Source organism: Giraffa tippelskirchi, chromosome 10, assembly GCF_054371585.1.
Source record: "Giraffa tippelskirchi isolate mGirTip1 chromosome 10, T2T-mGirTip1v1.2.pri, whole genome shotgun sequence".
NCBI classification, from domain to species: Eukaryota; Metazoa; Chordata; class Mammalia; order Artiodactyla; family Giraffidae; genus Giraffa; species Giraffa tippelskirchi.
Window position 1 is genome coordinate 61,099,835 of NC_137284.1, and position 27,569 is coordinate 61,127,403.

Here is a 27,569-nt window from a genome sequence, read left to right on the forward strand (position 1 = left end):
GTGTTTTGAAAGGCAGCAGCCAGGCCTGTGGAATGCCTCTGAACTAGATTAAGCCACCAGGCTAGTAATTAAACTAACTTTATATAGGAGAGGTCTCTTGCTCAAACTTGAGCAATCCTGCTCATGTCAAGAAAGCCATTTTAGCACAAAAGTGGAAACAAGAAGCTTTTGAGCCTCAATTTCAGCTCAGATACCACCGTTGGCACCTCTGTTCTCCTAACTACAAAATTAGGAGACCGACTCCTTCCAAGGGGTGTTAAAGGGGATTAAGATTATGAAATACTATGAAGATGAAAAGGACTGAGTCTCAGTCTTGTATCATTTGCAGGTAGTTTAACAGTCTCTGTTTCTGTGTCAGCAAACAAGTTTTTACCATTTTATCCATCTACACATTTCGATAGCACTCATTGCCATAGCACCTAAGTGCTTTTTACCAGACAAGCCACTGAAAGACTGCTTGGCATCTTGTCAAAATGACATGCTGCTATATCATGTGAAAGTCTGCAAGAGCCTAAAAATTCAGAACAGAAGCTGACTTTTCTTCAAATTGATGATGAATGCTATGCCTCATGACAATACTGTTTATTTCTTACAGCTGGAGCACAATTTGGTTAATGAAACAGCTATCACATCATGTTCCACTGCACGATCACACTGAACATTTTAAGTGCTACTTAAAAAAAAAAATACCAGCATAAGACTTCCTTCCCTGGTGGCTCAGTGGTGAAGAACCCGCCTGCCAATGCAGAGTTCTGAGACACGGGGTTTGATCCCTGATCCAGGAAGATCCCACATGCCGCAGAGCAACTAAGCCCAAGAGCCACAACTATTGAGCCCACGTGCTGCAACTACTGAAGCCCAGGTGCCCTAAAGCCGGTGATCCACAACGAGAGAAGCCACTGCAATGGGAAGCCTGAGCACCACAGCTAGAAAGTAGCCCCTGCTCGCTACAACTAGAGAAAAGCCCGCATAGCAATGAAGCCCCAGCACAGCCAAAAATACACAAATAAATAAAATTACTTTAAAAAAATCAGCATGTTTATTCCTAAACACTACAAGATGTCTAAATAAAGGGTGAGGTTCTCCCCAAAACACCAAGAGGGCATAACATAATATTTGATCCTTACAAAGTCTAAGATCTTGGAGTACTCTTTCCACTATTTGACCTTGAGGAGTACAGAGTTCCAGGTGAGGAAGGCAGACTTGCTTGAAACAACCTCAGTTTGTTTACCAAGGTCACCTAAAAAACTGAGTTAAAAAGAAAAGGATAAAAAAATATTCCTAGGGGATACTTCTATAAATGCTGTGCTGAATGGCAAAACTAGGCCATTTAAAGTTCACTTGAAAAAGCAGTATGTTACACATGGACCATTTATATTCATTCAGGATAAACTAGGAATAGAAAAAAAGGAACAACTCTAATAATGATATGTGTCTGTGGGACAAGGTTTCTAGGGTCAGTATTACACGATGTCTAAAAGGCCTTCCTCTTGCCAGCATGGAATGAAATGAAGATGGCAGGCTTTGTAAAACCATGTGAACTAATGATTTAAAATGTGGATTAAGTGGTGATCACAAAACTGATACAAAACTCATATGAATAATTAAATATTTCTATATATGCTTACATAGAAAAGAGCAACATTAATTCCTTACAATGTGATTTTATATATCTATGTGTAAATAAATGAAAGATATTTTAAATAGACATTTGACTTACCTTCTTATATCCCTGAAGGTTTACTTATTCAAGTTGGCCATGAAACTGTTTTTTTTTAAATCTTCTCATTGAAAAACGGTGAACACCTTATGTTTGATGAAGCCTTACAGCAGGGCATAATATAAAGCTAGTTCTAGTTCATTACAACTTCTTTGGTAGAAAAATGTAAATAACAAATTTCAACAATCGTCTAAAATTTTTGTTTTGCAATTGTTCTCAAAAACTATTTCCTAAATGATAAATGGCTGACATGCAAAACAATTATGACAAGGCACACATATGGACAGGTTTGGAACGACAGGATCAGAACATAAATTCCTGATCTGGTATGAGATTCACATGTGTGGGTAAACTGAACTCAGCCAGTCTCCCTTGAAAGATGGCGCCCTGTGAGCCTGGCAGCTGCCATTCATGGGCAACTGCGCTGAGAATCATATTTTTCTATCAGTAACAGACCCAAACAAAACTCTAGCCAGTGCCGTGGCAAACTGTGTGTGTGTGGGGTCATGACATCATATTCATCCTTGACTTATGTCTTCTAAAGAGAGCTACTTGGCAGATGGCAGGAAGGGGCACCTCTTTCTAACTGGCATGAAGATGCCCTATGAGCTCTGGCAGAAGATCTTTTCCAGGTACACAGATGTGAGGAATCAATTTCGCACCAATGAACACTTAACTAGTGTAGGAGATGAGCATGCGCTCAAATAAATGACTAAGAGGACTTACCTTGTAGATCCCGAAGAAGCCCAAGTCCCTGACAACGGACAGAGCACTGACTCGAGGACCTGTGGTGATTTCTCCAGCCACCTGCAAACGGATCTTGACAATTTCCAAAGGATTGGTGAAAATCACCTGGGAGCCCCCTGCCTAGAAAAGGAGGAAAAGAAAAGATTTAGTATAAAGCAGGGTGGTTCAGGAAGAGATGAGTGATTCTCCTCAAAGGAGCGCAGAATATTCTATTCTCAATAGACTGGAGTTTCAATTCTTGCCCCAACAATTAAAACAGTGATTATGAGTTTGAATCAAAATACAGTGACTGCCTGGCAGGACTTCGGTCAGCCTCTGTTTCCTTCATGTGGAGGCTGAAAGAGAGCAAATGCCAGAGACCTGGTCCAACACAGAGAGACTCCTGTTGGCCTCCCCCAAGTCTTCACACTACAGTGACAAACATTCCTTGAAGCACAATCAACTGCCACCACAAGACTCAAAGCCAAGCACACAAAGGCAGCCATGAAATGAAAGTCAAGTGGTATCCAATTAAAGAGAGACGACTGTGCCTTCCTCAGCATGGGAAGGGGGCAAGGAGAACACAGGCTTTCCCATGATTTTTTTTTTTAATTAACACTTCACAATTCTATCACTATTTCAAAAATTGCCAGAGAACACGCAAACTTAGATGAAAGCTATTTTTTACTTCTCTTAAAAAATCAGATCCCTCATAAAACACCATTTTATGGACTTACGTACTATTATATTTTATTTATGTATTAACCTGTGTATAGAATTGCTCTTTTCATACATGATAAATGTCAAAGTAGTAAAAAATATGCATTAAATCAATTACAGCCAAAACTATGAACAACATGTGTTCATTCTGGCAAATGGCTGGATGCCACACCTCCAAGATCATCTGTGGAAATCTTTCAAGTGCACACTCTAAGGGAAATTTTAAGCTATGTTGAAGCTATAAGCCTATATTTATTATAAGCAATTACATTCTTACTATACTTCAACTTGTTATTCCTTGTCTCAAACATATTACATTTTTATATCTTCCAAACTAAGGTTGACACACGAATGTAGTTCAGAATCTTCATTACGTAGCCACATCACCAAACCAGACCACAGACACGGTGCTGACATTTACAGCTTAGCAGATGCTATTGTGGTAACAGGCACAGTTTGGGTCAATTTCATACCAAACTACTTCTTACTAGAGTCTCTGATCCTACCAATGTGTGTGCCCTCAGAAAATGGCTTGTATTAACCAAAACCAGTTATAGGAATGGCCTCTGAAGTATTGTTTAATACCTGGAAACAAAAATCAGAAACAACATAAATATGAAGTGGGAAGGGATAGACTAAATGCACCTGAGTATGTGCCTGCAATGAGATATTATGCTGCCAATAAAAATAAGGTGGGAGATATTCAATACGCATTACGAAGCAAAAACTCTCAGATGTGTAAACACATGCATGCCTCTCTCCCTGCTATCCCTGACCATCACGTAGCAGAGATACACTACACTGGTAACAGCTGGTTTATTTTCTTTTCTGCTATATTTTTTGTTTCTTCCACATAGACCATGTGATGTTTCCATGAAGAAAAACAAATACTGCTGCACAACTTATCTAATACGAGAGGTAATGTTAACAAAAAAAAAAAAGGAAAAATGTTCATCCTTTAACTGTCTAAATCAAATCATTTTTCCATTTTTACCAAACTTAGTCAAGACACACATTCTTAAAAACAGTCTAGGATATTCCTCTCTCCACACATATAAACTACGGAGAAGGCAGTCTTCACCTCTGTCTAGACAGCCACTGACTCCCTGTCTGTACTTGCTTATATCATGTTTCACCCATCATCTTCATCTCTCCTGGGTGACTAAGGAAGTTGTAGAAAAAACCTGGTTTGGATTCATGAAAAGACCCACAGAAGGCCCCTCTAAAGGGGGAAGGAGAGCCTGCTGGGTTTTTTTTGTCCACACGAAGCCATTCTGCTTCCCCTGCCCTAGGGCTCAGAACAGCCACACCTTGCTCACACGCCTACGACCTGCAGGTGGGCCAGAAGACCAACCCCTGCCTGTCTGCAGCCCTGGACTATTTTGTGAGTTTGCACCTGCATCTTTCCAAGTGACAGGGAGGGAGTTGCCTAAGGGAGGCAAAACGAACAGATGAAAGGGACCTGGCTTGGTACCAGGGCTGAGGGCACAGTAAAGGACTGTGTTTGTGCTTCTGGACTTGAGTTTTCATGTTGCAAAAATAAATAAAAATTTAAAAACTGTTCCATGGGGCAGAACTGCTGGGAAGGATTTGCTGAGCTGGAATTAGCCTGAGGTTGACTTTTTTTTTTTTTAATAAATTTATTTATTTTAGTTGGGGGCTAATTACTTTACAATTAGTAATTGTAAACTATTTGTAATAGTTTTTGCCATACATTGACATGAATCAGCCATGGGTTTACATGTGTTCCCCTTCCTGGACCCCCCACCCACCTCCCTCCCCATCCCATCCCTCTGGGTCAGCTCCAAAGTAGGGAAGACCATGTCCACCAAGGGTAGAATAGAGAGCAGTCAGTGCACAAGTCCATGGATCTTCTAGAAGAACAGAACAGAAATCCAACGCACACTCACCGAGTGCTGCCAAGAGCGGTTAAGGGGCAGCTGAGCATCATGTGTGACGACGGAGCCTCAGTCACTACTAGTTGAACCATCTCACTTGTCAAGAGGATCAGAGATGGCGAATGTACAGCAGCCGGCACAGTGCTCAGGGATTCTAAACACACTGGTTTCCTTTCCTCTAGTTCTCAAACTGATGACTGTCTTCCCTGGTGGCATGTGATGGCTGCTTGAAGAGCTTTTCAAAAGCAGTGACTCCTAGATCTTACTGTTGGCAAGTTAAATGAAAATTCCTGCATCTGCCCCTCCCTATGTGATTAAAATGTGCAGTGAGAGTTACGAATCATTTTACTTCACTACATCATCTCTAGGCTGCCTTTCAACTCTGAGAGGCTGCTTAAAGGGCTTAAGGCTTTGATTTCTAATTCCAGTTTTCTACATATTTACAGAGAGTAACATTTATGTGTTTTACATCTGAACTTCTAACAAACCTTTTATACATATCCAAGTAGTAATAACATTATTAACGGTTATGATGTTTAGGTATAGAACTGCTATCTTATTCATTACCTTTGTTGTTGTTGTCTAGTTGCTAAGTTGTGTCGGACTCTTTAGCAACCCCATGGACTGTAGCCCGCCAGGCTCCTCTGTCGATGGGATTTCCCAGCCAAGAATACGGGAGTGGGCTGTCATTTCCTTCTCCACAGGATCTTCCTGACCCAGGGATCGAACCCACATCTCCTGCATGGCAGGCAGATTCTTTACCGCTGAGCCACCAGGGAAGCCCATTCATTATCTTATAAATAATACCCACAAAAGTTAATATTATATACAATAAAATAAGAAATAATAATCAATTCCCTTGACTCCAAGCCAACTGATAGGTGTCAATCTTTGAGGGCAGCACAGTGAAGTCTAATCACTAAGGATGATGCAAAAGTTCCCTTTGGAGAGCTGTAGAAAATAGAGGCAGTGGGGAGAAAAGAGTGCAGTGATACAAGGAAAAAATGATGATGGGCTCGTTACCTCTGCGGCTTCAGAAAGAAAGAACCTACAGACTCAAAGTGGCATGCTGCAGTGGGGCTAAAGATGAATCAGTCCTTTGGAGTCAAACTGGAAGGAAATGAGCGACTCCGAGGCACTGAGAGAAGATGCTTATCATCAGATGCACGGGGTCTGGGCACCCCCAGGACCGGATCACTGAATGGTGCGCTGCGGCTTCTCCTCAGCCTCCTGGCCTATTGTCCATTCACAGCACCTTGCAGAGATCAAAGACAGCTGAATCTGCAGAGCACGGACAGGAGCACCTATTGTGCACGTGATGTCTCCGTGTCCCTCATCACTTGACGCCTCTGGCTGTGAAGATACTGCTTTTTGTATGTGTACAATTTTGTCACAAAGCACTTCCCTGTGACTTTCTGGAGTCTGTGGCAAGCATGCCAGGTGATAGTTTTCCCCATTAGAACCAGCTCCATGTGGCATCAAATATTTACAATGGGGACGCTGACTTGTTTTCAGGTTTCTCAGTATAGTCTTTATGACTGAAATCTTAGTTAATACCCAGTATCTGGATCCACCTAAAGAGAAACTCATGCACCTATTGCAGATTCACTTCTGAGGCTTGATCATTCATTCATGTATTTATTCAACAAATTAAAAAAAAAACATATATATATATATATATATTTGGCTGCGCTGGGTCTTAGTTGAGGCATGTGAACTCTTAGTTGAGGCATGTGGGATCTAGTTCTCTGACCAGGAATCGAACCTGGGCTTCCTGCATTGGGAGCCCATAGTCTTAGCCACTGGACCACCAAGAAGTCCCAATTCACCAAATATTTTTAAGCAATCAGGTTCCAAGTTTGTCCTAGCAACAGTAAGGACACAAGATGAGTGAGAAAGCATTTCCATTCCCAAGGAGTTTGAAAGAGGACTGGAGGTAATAAACATTCATTAAGCATCCATCATGGGCTATTAGGATGTTGTTTTGCATGTATCAATATTCTATATGCTTTCTGTTCACTCAAGAGGTATTTTTTTTCCCCCAGATTTTACATAAGAGGAAACCGAGGCATAGAAAGATGGAAGCAACTATTATGGGCTGAACAGTGTTCCACCAAAATTCATATATTAAAGTCTTAGCCCTTAGTATCTTGGAATGTGACTAAAATCAAATATAGGACTTTATAAGAACTAATTAACATAAACTGAAATTCTGTGGATAGGCCCTAATCCAATGTGACTGGTGTCCTTACAATAAGAGGAAACCAAGATACAGACACATGTATATACAGAGAAAGGACCGTGTGGAGCACAGTAAGAAGGCAGCCGTCTTCAAGCCAAGAAGAGGAGCCTCAGAAGAAACCAACCCTGCTAACACCTTGATCTTGGACTTCCAGCCTTCAGAAATGTGAGAAAATAAATTTACCTTGTCATTCCACCTGTGGTATTCTGTTATGGCAGCTCTAACAAACTAATTCAGCAACTTACACTTCAGAGCTACACAACCAACAAGCAGAAGGAAGAGTTTTCTACTGAGTCCAAGAAATATAGCCCTTATGAATACAAAAAATGGCACAGAAGATTAACATGTGGTAAGAGCTAAGGTCCAGACACTGCCATGCAATTCAAAGGAGGGAAAGATTTCTGCTAGCTTGCATGATCCGGGGAGGTGGTAAAATACATACGGAGATAACAGGTGCACAGATGTTTTTAAAGTTGATATAGTTTCATTTGTCTAATCTTGTTCCTGCACCCTTGGTGTCATACCAAGAAATCACTGCCAAATCCAATGTCATGAAGTTTTTCCCCTATGTTTTCTTCTAGTAGTTTTATGGTTTCAGGTCTTACATTTAATGTAAGGTAAGGGTCCAAATTAATTTTTTTGCATGTGGATATCTGTTTTTCTCAAGGGCTTCCCAGGTGGGAAAGAACCTGCCTGCAAATGCAAGAGACATAAAAGACATGGGTTCAATCACTGGGTTGGGAAGATTCCCTGGAGGAGGGCACGGGGACCCACTCCAGTATTCTTGCCTGGAGAATCCCATGGAGACAGAGGAGCCTGGCAGGCCACAGTCCATAGGGTCACAAAGAGTTGGACATGACTGAAGTGACTTAGCATGCATGCACATTCAGTTTTCTCAACACCATCTGTTGGAAAAAACCATTCTTTCTCCCACTGTGTGGTCTTGCCACTTCTGTTGAAGATCATTTGACCATACGAACAAGGGTGTGTTTCTCAGTTCTCTATTCTATTCCATTAGCTTAATATACCTGTTTTTATGCCAGTGCCATGCTGTTTGATTACTGTGGCTTCATATAACTTGTCTTATTTTTTTAAACACCTTTTCTTTTTCACTGCTTAATGCATTTTACAGCAGATATCACACAACATAATTTTTACCTCTACATGATTCAGTATGGCTCCCTAAATGTGTGGACATTTTCTAGCAAAATCACAATATTACTTTCACTCATAATAAAATTGGCAATATTTCTTTGGTATCATCTCATACCTAGTCCAAAGTTAAAAATACAAATTGGCTCCAAAATGTGTTTATTGGTTTGTTTGAATCAAGATGTAAACAAGGTTTCCACTTTAACTTGATTATATCTCTAAGTTCCTTTTTTTAAAGGAGAATATTAAAAATATTTTATGCTAAAAGTCCATCAGCCAATGAATATACAAAGAAAAGGTGGGAAATATATACACTGGACTGTTATTTAGGGAAGAAATCCTGTCACATGCTACAACATGGATGAACCTCAAGGACAAATTCATAGAAAGCTATGGTTTCCAGGGATTGGCAGAAGGAAGAAATGAGAAATTGTTCCAAGAGCAGAGTTTCAGTTTTTTAAGATGAAAAGCTTCTAGAGATGTGTTGCACAGGTGTATGAATACAGTTAACACTACTAAATTGTACAATTAAGAATGGCTAAGGACTTCCCTAGTGGTACAATGGATAGGGATTCACCTGCCAATGCTAGGGACACGGGCCTGATCCCTGGTCCGAGAGGATCCTATATATGCAACAGGCTACTGAAGCCCGTGAGCCACAACTACTGAGCCCACACACCAAGAGCTGTGCTCTGCAACGAGAGAAGCCACTGCAATGAGAGACCTGTGCAGTGCAACAGAGTAGCCCCCACTGAATGCAATGAGAAAGCCCTCACACAGCAGCGAAAACCCAGCGCAATCCAAAATAAACAAACAAATAAATCAAGGAAAAAGAATGGCTAAGACGGTAAATTATATGCCATGTGTTTCTGCCACAACTAAAATAAAAAAATTAAAAACAGAATTGGTGAAAGAAAAAGAAAAAAGAAGGTACCACGTAAACTGGTCACTGAACTGCAGTTAGGATTTAGGTAATCCAGGCAGAGAAAGACACAGTCACCCTGACCAGAGCTTGTGTCACACTCAGAAGGGAAATAAAACCAGCAGCACAACTGTCCAAAGTGATTCTAATAAGGGTAATTACGATGAAATCAACATGATCATCCCGGAACATCTATTGAGTGCTTGCTAAAAGCTCTGTTAGACTTTCTCCTTGGGTCCTCATAACATCATCAGATAGGTGATACTATTATTTCCATTTTATAAGTGAGCAAGCGAGGCTGAAAGGAGGTTATGTACCTTGCCAGAGGTCACACTGCTAAGAAGGTGAAGCCTGGATTTTTGAATCAGACCTGCTGGACGCCAGAGCCTGAGCACTGATTTCCACTGCTTATCATGGAAGCATGGAAGAATCATCGCTTCCGATGGCTGGAAGGGGTATGAGACAGTATGGTGGAAAGTAAGACTACTGGGGCCAGTGCGTGGAAGGCCTGCACTGCTCCCCTCAGTGAGTGGAGCTGCCCCCTGGGGAGGTGCCTCGGTGTGAACCTGTGGTGGGAGGGAAGCCAGTAAGTGAAGTTTAGGAGCTGGCCAGTGTTGTGACTATTATCTATGTCTCGTGACTGGGGCGCAAAGTGAAAGTGAAAGTCGCTCAGTCGTGTCTGACTCTGCAACCCCATGAACTATACAGTCCACGGAATTCTCCAGGCCCGAATACTGGAGTGGGTAGCCTTTCCCTTCTCCAGGGGATCTTCCCAACCCAGGAATCAAACCAGGGTCTCTTCCATTGCAGGCAGATTCTTTACCAACTGAGCTATGAGGGGAGAGTTTATTAGGAGGGAGAACCCCTGAGGCAGGAACAAAAATTAAGCATTTAGCAGACTAGGTGAGAGAGAAGAAAGGCCAGAATTAGAACAATTACATTGGTAATTAGGTAGGGGGTGTGGGGGTGTGTGCACAATCACTAAGCTGTGTCTGACTTGTTAGACCCCGTGGACTACATGGACTTCTCCAGGCAAGAATACTGGAGTGGGCTGCCTCCAGGGGAACCCTTCTCCAGGGGATCTTCCTGACCCAGGGATCGGACTCACATCTCTTGTGTCTTCTGCATTCACAGGCAGGTGCTTTACCGCTGAGCCATCAGGGAAGCCCTGAGATAGGAAGTGGGGAGATGCAGTCGAGATCAGCAGGGCTTGGAGCTGAATGTGGGGCTGAAAGTGGGTAGGATCAGAGAAAGGATCTGAGTTTTTGCATATGTGTAAAATGGAGGAACAAAGAGACCTAGAGAAACGACACACCCAGAAGGCAATAAAAGGGCAAGTTGGGAATTAAGGACTGAGACACGGATGAGGGCATCATCCTACGTATGTGCTACCTGAAGGCGAGGGTTTATATGGGGTGAAAGGAAGATGAAACAGCAAGGATAGAGGGCTCCCTTGGTGGTTCAGAGGTAAACAATCTGCCTGCTAATGCAGGAGACACAGGTTTGAACCCTGGGTTGGGAAGATCCCCTGAAGGAGGAAATGACAACCCACTCCAGTGTCCTTGCCTGGAGAACTCCATGGTCTTAGGAGCCTGGTGGGCAACAGGCGATGGAGTCGCAAAGAGTCAGACACAATTAAGTGACTAAGCAACAACAAAGAGCTAAGAAATAAAGAGACCCTCCAGCTGCACACCATAGTGCACAGTGACACAGGCACAGACGTCAAGAAAGGGGCTTCTCGAAGGGAGAAGGCAGCCAGCCAAGGCTGCTGAGACAGGGAGGTGAAGTCCAGTGCGTGCAGTGACCTGTGATTGCAGATGGAGGCTGAGAAATTAGAGAGCTCCTGTCATCTACATTTCTCAAGGGAAGGGGAGAAAGAGAGAATGCTAGTCATTTATGGAAGCAAGCAAGGTGGAATGAACATTTATTTAGGGTATTAAGGAGAAAAAGACCTAGGGAGAGTGAAAAGATAAACAGATAATTATGTTACACTTAAGCAGAACAGCACAAGTTCTGAGGCGAGGAGGAGGAGTGGAAGAGAGTTTTGTAAAGCTTGCAGATTTGCTTTAATGACACACACCGAGTTGTGGGATAATTTCGATTCACAGCAGAAACTGACAATTATTAGTCTTAGTCTTACTATATAGCCTTCAAAGATACAGAAAATAGAATCAAATGGATCGGGATCTGGCGTAAGGAGCCACAACTCAAGTTCTAAGGCATAAATCAAAACAACAAGGTAAGAGCCCTAAGAAGCAACAGTAGAGTTACACTCTGGCTCTCCAGTGGAAGTTATGGCGAAGTTGGTCTGACCTGCAACAGAGATGAGAGGATGAAGCAGTTAGTGACATCTAAGGATGAGCCTAAGGCCACTGCGCATGCCTTCAAGCCCTCCACCCGAAGACTGGAAGGTGCAGCAGGCAGCCAGAGTTTAAACACTACATGGGACTGTTTTGATCATGGCATCCAGGCCCACCACTCCATGGCAAATAGACAGGGAAAGTGAAAACAGTGAAAGATTTTATTTTGCAGGGCTCCAAAATCACTGTGGGTGGTGACTGCAGCCATGAAATTTAAAAGATGCTTGTTCCTTGGGAGAAAAGTTATGACAAACCTAGATAGTGCATTAAAAAGTAGAGACAAAAAAATAAACAAGTACAAAGCCGAGACATCACTTTCCTGACAAAGGTCCATCTAGTCAAAGCTATGGTTTTTCTAGTAGTCATGTACAGATGTGAGTGTTGGACCACTAAGAAGGCTGAGCCCTAAGAATTGATGCCTTCGAACTGTGGTGCTGGAGAAGACTCTTGGGAGTCCCTTGGACTGCAAGAAGATCAAACCAGTCAATCCTAAAGGAAATCAACTCTGAATAGTCACTGGAAGGACTGATGCTGAAGCTGAAGCTCCAATACATTGGACACCTGATGCGAATAGCCACCTCACTGGAAAAGACCCTGATGCTGAGAAAGACTGAGGGCAGGAGGAACAGGGAGCAACAGAGGATGAGATGGCTAGATAGCAACACCAACTCACTGGACCTGAGTTTGAGCAAACTCCGAGAGATAGTGCAGGACAGGAAAACCTGGTATGTTGCAGTCCACTGGGACACAGAGAGGCAGACATGATTTAGCTACTGAACAACATCAAAGAGTTATAACCACTTCATAGACTCATTGTGAGGACTAAATAAAGTATGTACCAACAACCAGCACAGTGTGTGACACAGGGCAGCTGCTCAAGAAGTGGAGGGGGGGGGCGCTGTTGGGAGTCAGTGTGGCCTCATGATTGACAAACTTCTTACATACTCAAAACTTTCATCTGTAAAATGGACACAGTGACATTAATGCTCTTCATGCTTTCAATGTGCCAACTGTAGAATCAGGTGTACAGGAATAAACAAAACTGACAAAAATCCTCACCCTCATGGAGCCCATATTTTGGGTGTTACTTAGAGGGTGATGAGAGGAGAACATGGAAACAAGTACCAGAAGCACCAATTTGGTACCAAATTGGTTTTTGGTACCAAAACAAGTACCAAACAACAGCACACCACAGCGCTCAATCAGTGGTACTGGGTATCATTAATAAATACATGACAGAACTCTGTTTAGGTGAATTTAGTTTAAACAACCTCTTTTAAAGCCAGTACAATTGCGTTTTCAAGTTTTTCTTTCCTAGGATCTTGCAAATTAAACCTTCTTTCATAGGAAAGCACAGTGATACTCAGGATTCGTAGGAAGTGGCCTTATCGGGTCAAAAAAAGGGGGAGTAAAAAAAGGATGGAAAGAACTCCTCTAACTGAGTGATAGGTGATGCTATAGAGCACAGCATAACCTGATGGCTTTTATTTAATACAAGTTCATTCAATTATATTTAGTGAAATTCAAGGTAACATTCAATACTTTCTGGGTACTCTTACATTTTGAAGTTTTGTTTTTTTACTGAGAAATGGTTAATCATCATGTCCTGGTAAAAATGACAATGGCTAGGTAGATAACCAGCACAGATTATAACACTATTTGTGGGCTGGTCTCTATTAGGTGTGGGCTGCTCTCAACAGCTGGCAAGCCACTGTGGAAACGTGCACAGAAGGGGCTGAGAAAGAGACTAGATAGAGTGCAGTACAGAAGAGCTTCCCCTGCCGAAAATGACGCACCATGCACTCCTTCTGATCAGGTGATACGACTGCTAGAAGGGAAAGGCAACACAATCACCCTTAATGTTCAAGATCAAGTTCTAATACTTGGCTTTTAAAGCCATCCCAAGAGGATGCTAGGGTTTATGGTGGCACTAGTGATAAAGAATAAACCTGCCAATGCAGGGGACCTAAGAGACACAGGTTCGATTCCTGGGTCAAGAAGATACCCTGGAGAAGGAAATGGCAACCCACTCCAGTGCTCTTGCCTGGAGGATCCCATGGACATAGGAGCCTGGTGGGCTACGTGGTCAAAGAGTTGGACATGACTGAAGCGACTGAGAAGAGCACAAGTGGACGCTAGACGCCTGATCTCGCTACCGACACAAACAAAAGTGCACATCTCCATACGACAGTTTTAGCTGCGTGAGTCCCTCTAAAGTCCATGATCTTCATCAATTCACTTCTGCTTCCAGGAGGGCTGAGAGCAACCAGAAAGGGACGTGGGGCTATGGAAGCTACAACTATGTCAGCATGAAGCCCAAGAACCTAGCTTCTAAACTGAATGGCACTCTATCAACACAAAGCATCATTCTTTCCAAATGCTCTAATTTTTCCCATGATACGGTCCTCAAGCCTTGAAGTAAAATATAGGTTTTTTTCTTCTAATAGCCCCTCTCTAAAATGGGCTAGTCTGCAAAGAACCTGAAATGTGGCTTCTCTCACAGCTTTTGCTCAGTGCCGACTGCTTCTGTCAGCTTGATTTCTTCTTCTCTTTCTCCCCCTTATGCCACCCAAATTCCTTCTGCCATATTATATGATTTACTTCATTACTAACACTTCTGATCTGCACAGTTAACTTTATTGAGGGGAGAAATACTTCTTTCTTAAAAACAGAATTTCAAGAAATCAAATATTTAGAAAGGCAACAGTATCCAGAATCTTAATGTACTGTCCAAATTCTCTACTCCAAGAACAGTGCTCTTCACTAAAATGTAACTTATTTTAGGGCCAATGATTATGACCAAGTAGGTTTTAAAGTTATATGGGAATAGAGAATTTCCTGATAGTCCAGTGGTTAGGACTTGGCGCTTTCACTGCCAGGCTCCATCCAGGTTCAATCCCAGGTTGGGGAACTAAGATCTCTCAAACTGCGTGGTGGGAAGAAACAAAAAAAAAAGTTACACGGGAATTAAACATGACTTGAGGTGTTCTGCTCATGATTACAATCATAGGAAATAGCAGCAGCCTAAACACACACATTATTTAAAAGATAATCTTTTAGATAATCTAAAAGATGTTCAGGAGCCCCATAACTCATTTTCTCTCACCTGTTACAAACTAAACAAGCCCTTCTCTTAATGCTTCTTTACTAACCAAGATGCATTCCTTGAACATTCTTTCCTGGGACTTGGGAGGTGTCAAAAGAACTCACAAGATGATAAAGCCCTTATGATCCCTGTTCCTGCCCCCACCATTCTAGGCAACAGTCTTGTGAATACTCAGAGAATAGTAACAGTGTTGCATGTAAAAAAAAAAAAAAAAAAATTTGATTCTGTCATCAATCTTCTGTCCACAGAAAACAGCAGTGTATTTTTTTTTAACACAGTGTAATTTCTGCTATATTTTAAACTAAAAGCATTAAATATAACTGTAATTTAATCACCTCCCTTTAATTTGAATTCACATGGTAGATACTTAGAGCTACTTAAAAAATTAAGTGGCAAAATGTATATGAAGAATATGTATCTTGATATTTTAATTATGCTCAATTGAATGTACTTAGATTTAAAGTGCTTTTCACAAGTGACATGTGCTAAGAATATCTAATTGCACAGTGACATTCAAAAATGTGTGCTTACATGTGTCAAAAATAGATTAATATGAAGTTATGGAGGATGAGGTTTTTTTAACTAAAACCTATGTACATTATTTTTATTATTTAGACACAAATAAAACTTTAAAACTGTAACTACAATAAAGGTCTACGCTAGTAAATGTCTAATGACTTACTTTAGATATAACATGAATACTCAAGTGATAACAGAATGTGATATTTGAATAAATTGGGAAACAAAGATTTCTTAGGAAATCTAAGCTTCGACACATTTCCCATTTACTCTCTACCTCAATGTTAAATGAAGACATGAAAATAACTTGCATGTCACTTGTATGCATGCAGGTATTATCATGGTGTATGAAGAACACATGTACAAAAGCAGATTTTCGGCAAATAACAGTGGGTGAATTAAACTCAAACGCAGTGCCCAACCGCACTCGGCTGCTGTTCACAAATATTGAAGATGGGCAGGTACTCGGCAATCTTAAAGAGAAGCTGGCAAATACGAGGGGATGAGGCTGAGGTGCCCCGCACTCCATTCAGCTGTGAAGGGAAAGTGCTGGACCCAGTGGCCTCACGAGGGGTCAGCACCCTGCTGTGATCAAGAAACTGAACCTGTACTGCAGCTGAGAAAAGAACTCTTATCTTAACTCCTGGGGTTATGGGCTGAATCTTGACCCTCCAAAATTCGTATGCTGAAGACCTGAGCCTATACCGCTTACGTGACTGCACTTAGAGACAGAGCCTTTTGAGAGGTAATGAAGGGAACATGAGGTCATATGCATGTGTGCTAAAGTTGTTTCAGTTATGTCCGACTCTTTGCAACCCTATGGACTGTAGCCTGCCAGGCTCCTCTGTTCATGGGATTCTCCAGACAAGAATACTGGAGTGGGTTGCCATTTCCTCTTCCAGGGTATCTTTCCAACCCAGGGATTCGAACTTGCATCTCTTATGTCTCCTGCATTGGCAGGCAGGTTCTTTACCACTAGCGCCACGTGGAAAGCCCATGAAGTCATATGTGTGCATGCATGCTAAGTCGCTTCAGTCCTGACCGACAGTTTGTGAAGTCTTATGGGTGTGCCCTAATTCAATATGACCAGAGTCCTTAAGAGATCAGGATAAAGACAATACACAGATTGAGGGGTGACCATGTGAGGATGCAGGGGGAAGACAGCCACCTGCAAGCAAAGGAAAGAAGCTTAAGAAGAAAACCAAACCTGCAGACACCTTGATCTTGGACTTCCTGCTTCTCCAAGTGTGAGAAAAATGTTTTCTGTTGTTTAAGCCACGCTTCTATTGTTAAGCCTGTGGCATTTTGCTATGGCAGCCTAGAAAACTCATACACCTAGTTAAACTTACTAACTGCACGCCTCTTAACACGAAGCAATATGGAATTTTCTCCTTTGATTTGATGTGTAAATTTAGTGCTTAAGCGAAAAATCTGTGACTTGACTGTTAAGAATTCTGAAAAGAGAACAGATTCTTACCACTTCCCTGTTTTTGAGACAGATACCAAATTGAAATCTCCTATTCTTAATTTCTTAACTACATGGCAAGGCAGAAAAAAAGGTACACTGTTAATGTGGTTTACAAATACTAAGTTTCAAGTTTTCAACTTCACAGGGTTTTAATATGCCTATAGAAGCCTGGCCAACAAACTGAAGTGGAATTGGTTTGACTGATATTAAAAAGTAATGAAGTTATAGACTTGTCAAATACATTCACATTTGGGCTCTGACTGTTATATTATGTCTATTTTGACTAAAACTACCAAAATTCCTTAATGATTTACAGACCTTCAATGTCTAAAGTATCTTAACTGTATGAAAGATGGGACCCAACCTTTCTTCATATTTTCATATTATAACAACCCCCTCCCCTATATATTAGAAAACCAGAAGGACGACCCAGGGTTTGAACTGTGTTGAGTCAAACAAAAACTCAGATTTTCCCAAAGAAGGGGAAGGGAGGAGAACAGAAGAGCAACAGCTGGCTGGCTTAGGATCTATCATGAGATGGACTCGCTTCAGGTCAGATGATGTCTCTGAGCCACCAAAGGCAGCCCTTGGCTTCCCTGGTGGTTCAGATAATAAAGTATTTGTCTGCAATGCAGGAGACTGGGGTTCGATAGCTGAGTCAGGAAGATCCCCTGGAGAAGGGAATGGCTAGCACTCCAGTATTCTTTACCTAGAGAATTCATGGACAGAGAAGCCTGGTGGGATACAGTCCACGGAGTCACAAAGAGTTGGACACGACTGAGTGACTCACTCACACACACACACACACACACACAGGCAGCCCTCAGCCAATTAGGCCAGCGTTCTGAACTCTGACTGCCATCAGATATCTTTTATTTTTGCTCCAAGTTCAAGTAAAGGTCTGGAGAAAGAGTTTTCCATAGCACCAGGCAGGCCATAGAATCCTTACTGCAGCCCAGTGCCTTAATCCTATCCCCCAGAAGACTTACTGGGCTAACTGTGAGGGAGCAAAATTATTTTCAGAATCCTCCAAAATCCAGAGCTTAATTAAGGTTCACTCATGAGAGCCTACAGGTTTGGGAAAATGGTCACTGACATATTAGCAGCATAATATCATACAAAGTATTTTCACTGCCCTAAAAATCCTGTGTTCTGTTTATTCATCCCTTCCTCCTCCCAACCCCTGGCAACCACTGATCCTTTTGCCGTCTGCACAGTTTTGCCCTTTACAGAATGTCCTATAGTTGGAACCATACAGTATGTAGCAGTTTCAAGGCGTTTGCTGAAAACATAAGTTTTCAACCCCTTTGAGTAAATACCAAAGAATGTAGTTATTGGCTCTTACTGTGAGAGGAGGTTTAGCTTTGTGAGAAACCTCCAAACTGTCTTCCAAAGTGGCTGCAGCACTGTGCATCATCACCAGGAACAAGTGAGAGTTTCTGTTGCTCCACATCCTCACCAGCCTCTGGTACTGTCCGTGTTTTTGATTTTACCTACTCTAGTAGGTGTGTTGTGGTATTTGAGTGTTGTCAGTCTTTTTTTTTTTTTAAAGCCATTATTTTATATGATTCCTTCATGATTCTGACATAATTTCACATGTTAACCATGCAATAAAATCTTTTCTACTAAGAATATAAGCAATAATGAGTAAGTTACACCAAGTGCCCCAAGTTGTATATCTTCATCCTGTTAAGATTCTGTATATATTTGCAGGTTAGTTTGTTTGCCATTTTTAGAAATGAAGTCAAATAAACCAATATGAGCTTTTTAAAGCTTGGTTCCTTTACTGAGTGACCAATGAAAATATTATTTGAGAAACGTCCTGGGGTGTACGTGTGTAGGCATATTAGAGGTATTCCCTAAGGTCCATCAATTCCTTCACCCTGTTCCAAACCCTGGAGGTACTGTGTCTTCACTGCCCATCTATAATTAAGTTAGTGGCAACACAGTGTATCAAATGACTATCCTACATTTATTGCCCTCATCACCAACACCTGCTAGTCAAGCATTTATTTATTCATTTCATAAATATTTTTAAGCCTTTCCCATATGTCAGACACTGTGTTCTACAGAGGCAGAACAGTGAGACAAGAGTCCTATCCTGTGCATTTATAGATGTCTCAGTTCTGTCAACATCTACCCAAGGCCCCCAGGATACAACTAGCTGTCAGCACAAAGTTATAAAGGAAGAGCTCAAGTAGTAAAGCAGGACAACATTTGACAAAGACAACAGGTCATACATATTAATAATACTTGATACAACCTCTGAGCCTTGAAGTCAGTAGAGTTGGGAAAGTCATGGAAAAAGCATAAATACAGATTAAGAAAACTTACAGTATGAGAACTGAAGAATTATGGACAGTTCCTTTTGCTTTGTTTTTTACTCTAGCTTTAATATGGTTATTTTTTAAATTAAAAATCACAATCATATGTTGAAAGACAGAAAACATTTATGATATGATCTTGACTAAACTATCTATGTGTGGTACAATTTTTGTTTGTAAAAATATGAAAATTATTTTAAACAATCTAAAAACAATAAACAATAAACAATCTTGTTTATGAAACAAGGATAACTTAATTCAATATAATCTTGTTGGAAGTCATCTATTAAGCTATTATTATAAATTACTATGGAGGGGGGGAACATGGTTTTGTATTCTTACAAAATGGTTTTGTATTCTCAGGGGTATGCAAAAAGGCTCCTAGAGATACTCCAAATAAAAACAGTAACAAAATGTAACTAGCCATTAGATTTTCATTAAACTATAAATAAATTATAATGTAAGTATTAAAAATAATACCCTTATTTCATCATTATAACACATAATAAATTTTGGCTACTTGACATGTGACACAGCAGTAATCTCATAGAAATTCAACTTAATGATTGAGTCCCGTATCATCCTCTATTTCTAAGTAGGATATGTGCACCTGCACAGAGGAATCAGAATTCTGCCTTAAGAAAACTATACCATGAGGCCACATCTCCACAGAAAACCCTGGGAAGAGAATGATCACAGAAGACTTAAATCCAATTGAGGCACTCTGACCACCAGCTCTGATTGCCAGGACACGTGTGTTCAGTACATGAGGAAATTTTCTCCCTGGTTTGAAATGACTGACTGAAAGTGATTCCAAGCTCAGTCATAAGGAATAAGGCTTTGGGTATATTTTATGACAGAAGTACCTACACTGTTACTCACAGGATACTTACAGAATTCAAACTAAAAACCAAAATGGTGCAAGAAGGGTTTGAACACATTTATAAATAGTTGAAACAGATTTGTCAAGCAAAGGTATGAATATCTGGTATGGCATGGGCTTTGCTGGAGGCTCAGATGATAAAGAATCTGCCTGCAATGCAGGAGACGCGGGTTCGATCCCTGGGTCGGGAAGACCCCCTGGAGAAGGGAATGGCAACCCACTCCAGTATTCCTGCCTGGAGAATCCCAAGGACAGAGAAGTCTGGCAGGCCAGAATCCATGGGACTGCGAAGAGTCGGATATGACTGAGTGACTCATATACACACACTAGTGCTCTACGACCAAGCACACAAGTTGAGGCTTGCCAGTCAAATCTCCTCTCAAAAAATTAAATGAAAAACAAAACAAAATTAAGCAATTAGCTAGAACTGAGGATAATAATAAGTTGAAGGTCAAACTGTAAAGTGAGAAAACAGATGGCCAGCAAAAACATGAAAGGAATTCTTGAAGAAGTGAACACCATAAGGAAGAGAAGACATGGATTATCGAAGTAAAAAGATGCACAAAACACTGACAGCACCAAACACGGACAAGGATGTAGAGTGTCCTTGCTGGCAGGATGCAAAATGGTACAGCCACTTTGGAAAACAGTTAGGAGGTTTCTTACAAAACTAAACATAGTCTCATAGTAAAGATTCAACAATTGCACTCTTTGGTATTTACCCAAAGGAGTTGAAAATTTATGTTTTCAACAAAAACCTGGCACAAAGATGTTTACAGTAGTTTTATTTACAACTGCCAAAACTTGTAAGAAACCAAGATGTCCCTCAGTAGGAGAACAGATAAACTATGATACACTCAAAGGAATACTGTTGTTGTTCAGTTGCCAAGACATGCCTGACTCTTTTTTGACCCCATGGACTGGTAGCCCACCAGGCTCCTCTGTCTGTGGGATTTCCCAGGCAAGAATACTGGAGTGGGTTGCCGTTTCCTTCTCTAGGGGATCTTCACGACCCAGGAATAGAACACAGATCTTCTGTTTGGCAGGTGGATTCTTTACCACTGGGCCATTAGGGAAGCCTTGTGAAAAGACATGGAGGAACCTTAAATGCACATTACTAAGTGGAAAGAGTCAATCTGGAGAGACTGCAAAACTACATGGTTCCAACCATAAGACATTCTGGAAAAGGTAAAACTATGGAGACAGCAAAAACATCAATGGTTGCTGGGGGTGGGGCAGGGAGGAAAACATGGATGGATGGATGGAGCACAGATTTTCGGGAAAGTGAAAATACTCTGCATGATATTATAATGATGGATATATGTCATTACACATTTGTCCAAACCCACAGAATACATGACACCACGCATGAACCCTAAGGTAAACTATGGACTTTGAAGGACTAATGTGTCAATGTAGTTTCATCAATTGTAACAGATGCACCACTCTGGTGGGGATGTTGATCATGGGGAGGCTATGCAGGTATGGGGGTAGGGGGTACATGGGGAATCTTTGTATCTTTCTGTCAATGTTGTGAATCTAAAACTGCTCTAAAAAAAAGCAAAGCCTTGTAGCTGATTCACTTCTTGTACAGTAGAAACTAATACAACATTGTAAAGGAATTATATTCCAATAAGAAAAAGGAAAGTCTTTTAAAACTATGCAGAGATGCAAAGTGACTGTGAGAGAGACCTAGAAGCCACAGAGAAAATAGAGAAAGCAGCCCACTTAAATTCTCAAGAGCTCTTGATTTCATGTATACCCTTAATGGAAACTTTCACTGAATTACTCCTTTTTCAATGAACTTCTGCTCCCTGCAACCAAGAGTGCTATGGAACAGGAATGGGTTCTAGAATCACCAAAGGTCCTTGGAGAAGGCATGTGATTAACTATGAAACCTTCATAAAGTGCAGGGCAGTGAGGATGCTCCTACCCTATGACACTGCTAACTGAACCCTCCCCTCCAGTGATAGTTTAAAGATTCTTTGCTGTCATTCTCACTCACTCAGAGATCGAGTCTAACTTCTCTCCTCCTGAATCTGAAGTGGCATAGTGCTTGTTTGACCAACAGAATGAAGCAGAAATGCTACTGAAAGCTAGGCCATAAGAAGTTTTGCAGTTCCTACCCAGTACCCTTAGAATGCTTGTTTTGGGGAAGCATTCTCTTGGAATCAAGCTGCCAAGGTTTGAAAAGCTCAAGCTACAGCGAGAAACCTAGTAGGTGCTCTGGACAACAGCCCCAGACGCTCCCAGGCCAGAGTAAGCATCAGCACCAGCCACATGTGGGGGCCATCCTGGACGTCCAGTACAGCCTTCAGATGATTCCAGCCCAGCTGCTGTCTGCCCATCACCACATGGAGATCACAGGGAAGAGCTGCCCCAGTGCACCCAGTCAGCCCACAGAACCGTGAGAAATAGTCGTGAACTGCCGTTTGAAGCCACTCCTGTTTTAGGATGACTTGTTCTACAAAATTGATAGCCAGAACATCCCTCCTCCACAGTGATGGAGAAACACTGACATCATTCCCATTAGGAAGAAGAGCAGGAGAGGGGACAAGTAAGGCAGGTAGGGAGCTTGTGTACTGGCGGGGGGGGAGGGTTACAATTTTAACTTTACACAGCATTCAGCATGAGTTTAAATGGTAGGATTGAAGAAATGACTTCCGGGAAGTAACTCCAAGTTGCATAAAACTTGGTTACATGAATATACCACTCCAGTAGATGAACCTATCACCTGATACAGAGCAAAGTTAAGTCAGAAAGAGCAAAATAAACATAGTATATTAACACATACATATAGAATCTAGAAAATGGTACTGATGAACTGTTTTGAGGGAAGGAATGGAGACACAGAGAATGGATGGACTCATGGACACAGTGGGAGAGGGAGTGAGTGGGATGAATGGAGAAAGTACAATCAACACATATACACTATCACATATAAGATGGAGAGAGGGTGAGAAGTTGCTATGCAGCATAGGGAGCCCAGTCTGGCGCCCTGTGACGACCTAGAGGGAAGCAATGGGTGAAGGGAGGGAAGCTCAAGAGGGAGGAGATATATGTATAATTATGACTGATCCCTGTGGTATGGCAGAAATCAACACAACATTGTAAAAATTAAAAAAAAAACAAGAAATAAAAAAATAAATGCCAACTATACTTATGCAAAATCCTATAAATCCACACATCCATAAGAGAGACTTACTGTATGCCAGTCACACTGCAGCATTTGAAAATAATATTTCCATTTACTATTCTTTTCTTCCAAGCAAAGCACACAGTTGCACTAGTAAGAAAATATGCAAAGGCACCAATACAGGAATCTCTGGGTCCGTGTTCTTGTTGCACTGAGTTAGAACAAAGCATCCAAAAGCAAACACTTATCTTGTTTAGGGATATACTCAGATGTTACAATAAATATAAAAAAGCAGCTGTGGGAATGAAAAACACCAATTTCAGGATAGGTTTATCTCTTGGGAAATGGAGGGAGCTATTGGGACAGGTACATGTGGGCTTGTGGCTGCATTTGTCAAGTTTGACATCTTAAGTGGTAGGCACATGGGTGTCTGTGTCTTTTTATCTTCCTAAATCATAAACACTAACTGCAATTGAATGTGAAGCCCAAAAAAAAGTTATAAAAACATCCCTTAAAAATGGTATTTTGATACACAGCTGTACACACAGGCATAAAAATATCAGGTATGTGGAAATTACCACAGTAATGGGAATATAGGCAACAATATTAGGATCATACTTACTTCTGGGGGTGAGCAATTAACTTACTGAACAGAGACATAATAATACATCGTTTGTTACTTGAATGGTATTGACAGGAGATATTTCAATATTTACTTACATAACAAATCAACCGGCCATAAGCATTAATTTCTGCAAAAATCCCCCAGTCAACAATGTGTTAAGATCGCTCTTCGTGTCATGTTTTTCTATGAGCATATTCTGATCAATCCCTTTCAGAACCAATGATGTGAGCACATCAATTATTTTTTTCTCTTAAAATGAATACAAACTCCCATAAGCATTAGATAGGTTCACACATATACACACACAAATGTACATGTATATATCTTGATGGAAAAATTACCAATGGCATTTTTCAAAGAACTAGAACAAAACATCTTAAAATTTGTATGAAGACACAAAAGACCCCAAAGAGACAAAGCAATCTTAAGACTTAACAAAAATGGAGCTGGAGGAATCAGGCTCCCTGAATTCAGACTATACTACAAAGCAACAGTCATCAAAAATGTATGGTACTAGCACAAAAACAGATCAACAGAACATGATAGAAAGCTCAGAAATAAACCCACGTATCTACGGTCAATTAATTTATGACAAAGGAGGCAAGATTATTCAGTAAAGAAAAGACAATCTCTTTAAGAAATAGTGCTGGGAAAACTGGACAGTTACATGTAAAAAATGAAATAAAACATTCTTTAACAACATAAACAAAAATAAACTCAATATGGATTAAAAACCTAAATGTAAGATCAGATACTATAAAATTCTTAGAGGAAAACATAGGGGCAGAACATTTTTTGACATAAACTGTAATATCTTTTTTGCAGTTTCCATTACTATCTTTCTTTCCGTTACTATCTTTAAGAGTAATGGAAATAAAACAAAACAAAAAAACCCAAATGGGATCTAATTAAACTCACAAGTTTTTGCACAGCAAAGGAACCCATAAACAAAAGACAACCCATAAAATAGGTGAAAATATTTGCAAATGATGTGACCAATGAGGGATTAATCTCCAAAATTTACAAACTGCTTATGTGTCTCAATATCAAAAAAGGCCAGACAATCCAATCAAAAGATGGGCAGAAGACCTAAATAGATATTTCTCCAAAGACATACAGATGATCAACAAGAACATGAAAAGATGCTCAACATTGCTAATTATTAGAGAAATGCAAATCAAAACTATGAGATACCACCTCAGATGAGTCAGAATGGCCATCACCAAAAAAATCTACAAACAATAAACGCTGGAGAGGATGTGTAGAAAAGGGAACCCTCCTACACTGTTGGTAGGAATGTAAATTGGTGCAGCCACTATGGAGAACAGTATGGATGTTCTTTAAAAAACTAAAAATAGACTTATCATATGACCTAACAATCCCACTCTGTGCATATATCCAGAGAAAAACATGGTTTGAAAGGATACATTGACCACGATGTTCACTGAAGCACTATTCACAACAGCCAAGACACGGAAGCAACCTAAATGTCCATCAACAGAAGATGTGGTACATATGTACAATGGACTACTACTCAGCCATAAAAACGGGTGAAATAATGCCATTTGCAGCAACACAGACAGACATAGACATTATCATTCTAAGTGAAGTTAAGCCACATAAAGACAAATACCATATGATACCACTTACATACAGAATCTGTTAAAAAAACTGATACAAATAAACTTATTTACAAAACAGAAAATGGTGTAGGAAATGGCAACCCACTCCAATATTCCTGCCTGGAGGATTCCATGGACAGAGGAACCTGGCTGGCTACAGTCCATGGGGTTGTGGAGAGCAGACTGGACTAAGTGACTGAGCATGCATGCACACAGAAAACAGAAACAGACTCCTGGACTCAGAGAACAAACTTATAGTTAACTGGGGGGGAGGGTGGGGGAGGGACAGAGTATGAATTTGAGATCAACATGAACACACTGCTATTTATAAAATAGATAACCAACAGGATCTACTGTATAGAACAGGGAACTCTGCTCAACAGTCTGTAATAACCTAAATTGGAAAAGAATTTGAAAAAGGATACATGTATATACATATAACTGAATTACTTTGCTGTACACCTAAAACTAACATAACATTGTTAATCAACTGTACTTCCATATAAAATAAAATTTTTTAAAAAAAGAAAGAAAAATACTGTGGACCCATTATGCTCAGTAGCATTTAACTCTTTGTGACCCCATGGACTGGAGCCTGCCAGACTCCTCCGTCCATGAGATTCTCCAGGCAAGAATACTGGAGCACGTTGCCATTTCTTCCTTCAGGGGATTTTCCCAACTCAAGGATTAAACTGGTGTTGCTTGCATCTCCTGGATTGGCAGGCAGATTCTTTACCACTGAGGCACCAAGGAAGCCCGTTATCAAAGGACTACTGTTCAAGAAGCATATTTACTTGTCTTTCCAAAAATTACTACAGAATATTATTAATTTTTATTGGTATGCAGGTAATTTTTACCAAATACAAGCTTTATAGGATGGAGGTTTATCCTTTTTTGACATTTTTTTCCAGTGAATATCATTTCATTTCTTTTCACTTCAATGCGGATTTTCATGCCAAATAGATTAGACTGCTACTCTAATGGTGCCATGATGGCACCATTTCTGTTTCCTTTTCAGACAATCTTAAGATCAGAAGATCAAAAACCAAAGACCCCAGTGCCTTCAGGATTTCAAGCCTCTATTCCACTAGAATAGGCACAGAAGACTTACTTGAATTGAGGACTATAACCTACAGAACACATGGCACCATAGATGTTATTCTTTCTTAAACTAGCAGCAACACTGCAATCACAACAACATACTCAGAGATGACATGTCAGGTTTAAAGTCACTAGGAACCTAACTGGAGATGGGTAGTGGCGACAGGTCCTCTGTCCTCTGCCCTATATTCTTAGAGCCTCCACCATTGCTGACCGTGACCACCCCAGAGCGGTCTCCCTCCTGGACTGAGCTCCCACCCAGGGAGGAAGGAAAGGATGGAAGAAACAGACAGAATATATACCTTGTGTAGGGACACTTGAGGCTCCAGGTCTCTGTTAAAACTCCTGCAACTCTTAGTCTAACTCAGAAAGCAGAAAACCAGCTTAAACACCACAAGCATAAACCAAAAGGCCCCTTTCAGACTTAAGAGTTTGTAAACCCCAGTCTCAGCATCTAGTGTGCTGATTATATCAGTACTGGTAAGTGTCGATCTACAAAAACACTCAGAAAACTGAAGTCAAACTTTTAACAGTGCTCTAAACTAGTGTGGGGGTGAGGGGACACAGCGTTAAAGAATCTACCTGTAGTGCAGGAGACTGGGGTTTGATCCCTGGTTCAGGAAGCTCTCCTGGAGAAGGAAATGGCAACCCACTCTAGTATTCTTGCCTGGGAAACCCTATGGCAAGAGGAGCCTGGTGGGCTACAGTCCAAAGAGTCACAAAGAGTAGGACACGACCGAGCACAGCACACAGCATAACTAGTGTAGTAACTGAGGTTAAGGCTAGATTCATCATTTTATGTACATCAATGAAACAAGAGTTTTTTTTTTTTAATCTCTCAGTCACAGATTTGTCTTAAAAATTAACAAATGAGATCAATTTTATTCTTTCTCTTCCAACCTTTTCCTTCAAATTTACTATCATTTTTGTTGTTTTCTTAATACGTGTCTTATAAAATAGGCTTTAGTTTAGCTAGGAGACAGTTAAGGTTAGGAGAAAAGGACCTCCTTGCATCTTACCCGTTTTTGTAGAAAACAGACTATAA

General features: G+C 40.8%; 1 protein-coding gene across 6 annotated transcripts in view; it reads right to left on the reverse strand.

Annotated features, from left to right (window-relative positions):
• Positions 1-27,569, reverse strand: part of SLC25A13 (solute carrier family 25 member 13) — a 240,920-nt gene that overhangs the window by 56,504 nt on the left and 156,847 nt on the right. For all 6 annotated transcript variants that reach the window (XR_014066092.1, XM_081531535.1, XM_081531534.1 and 3 more), the window contains exon 14: positions 2,447-2,587. Coding sequence is in view for 5 of the 6 variants with exons in the window: in XM_081531535.1 (XP_081387661.1) it covers positions 2,447-2,587 (141 nt within the window). In the remaining variant the exon portion in view is untranslated. The remainder of the gene's footprint in view (positions 1-2,446; positions 2,588-27,569) is intronic.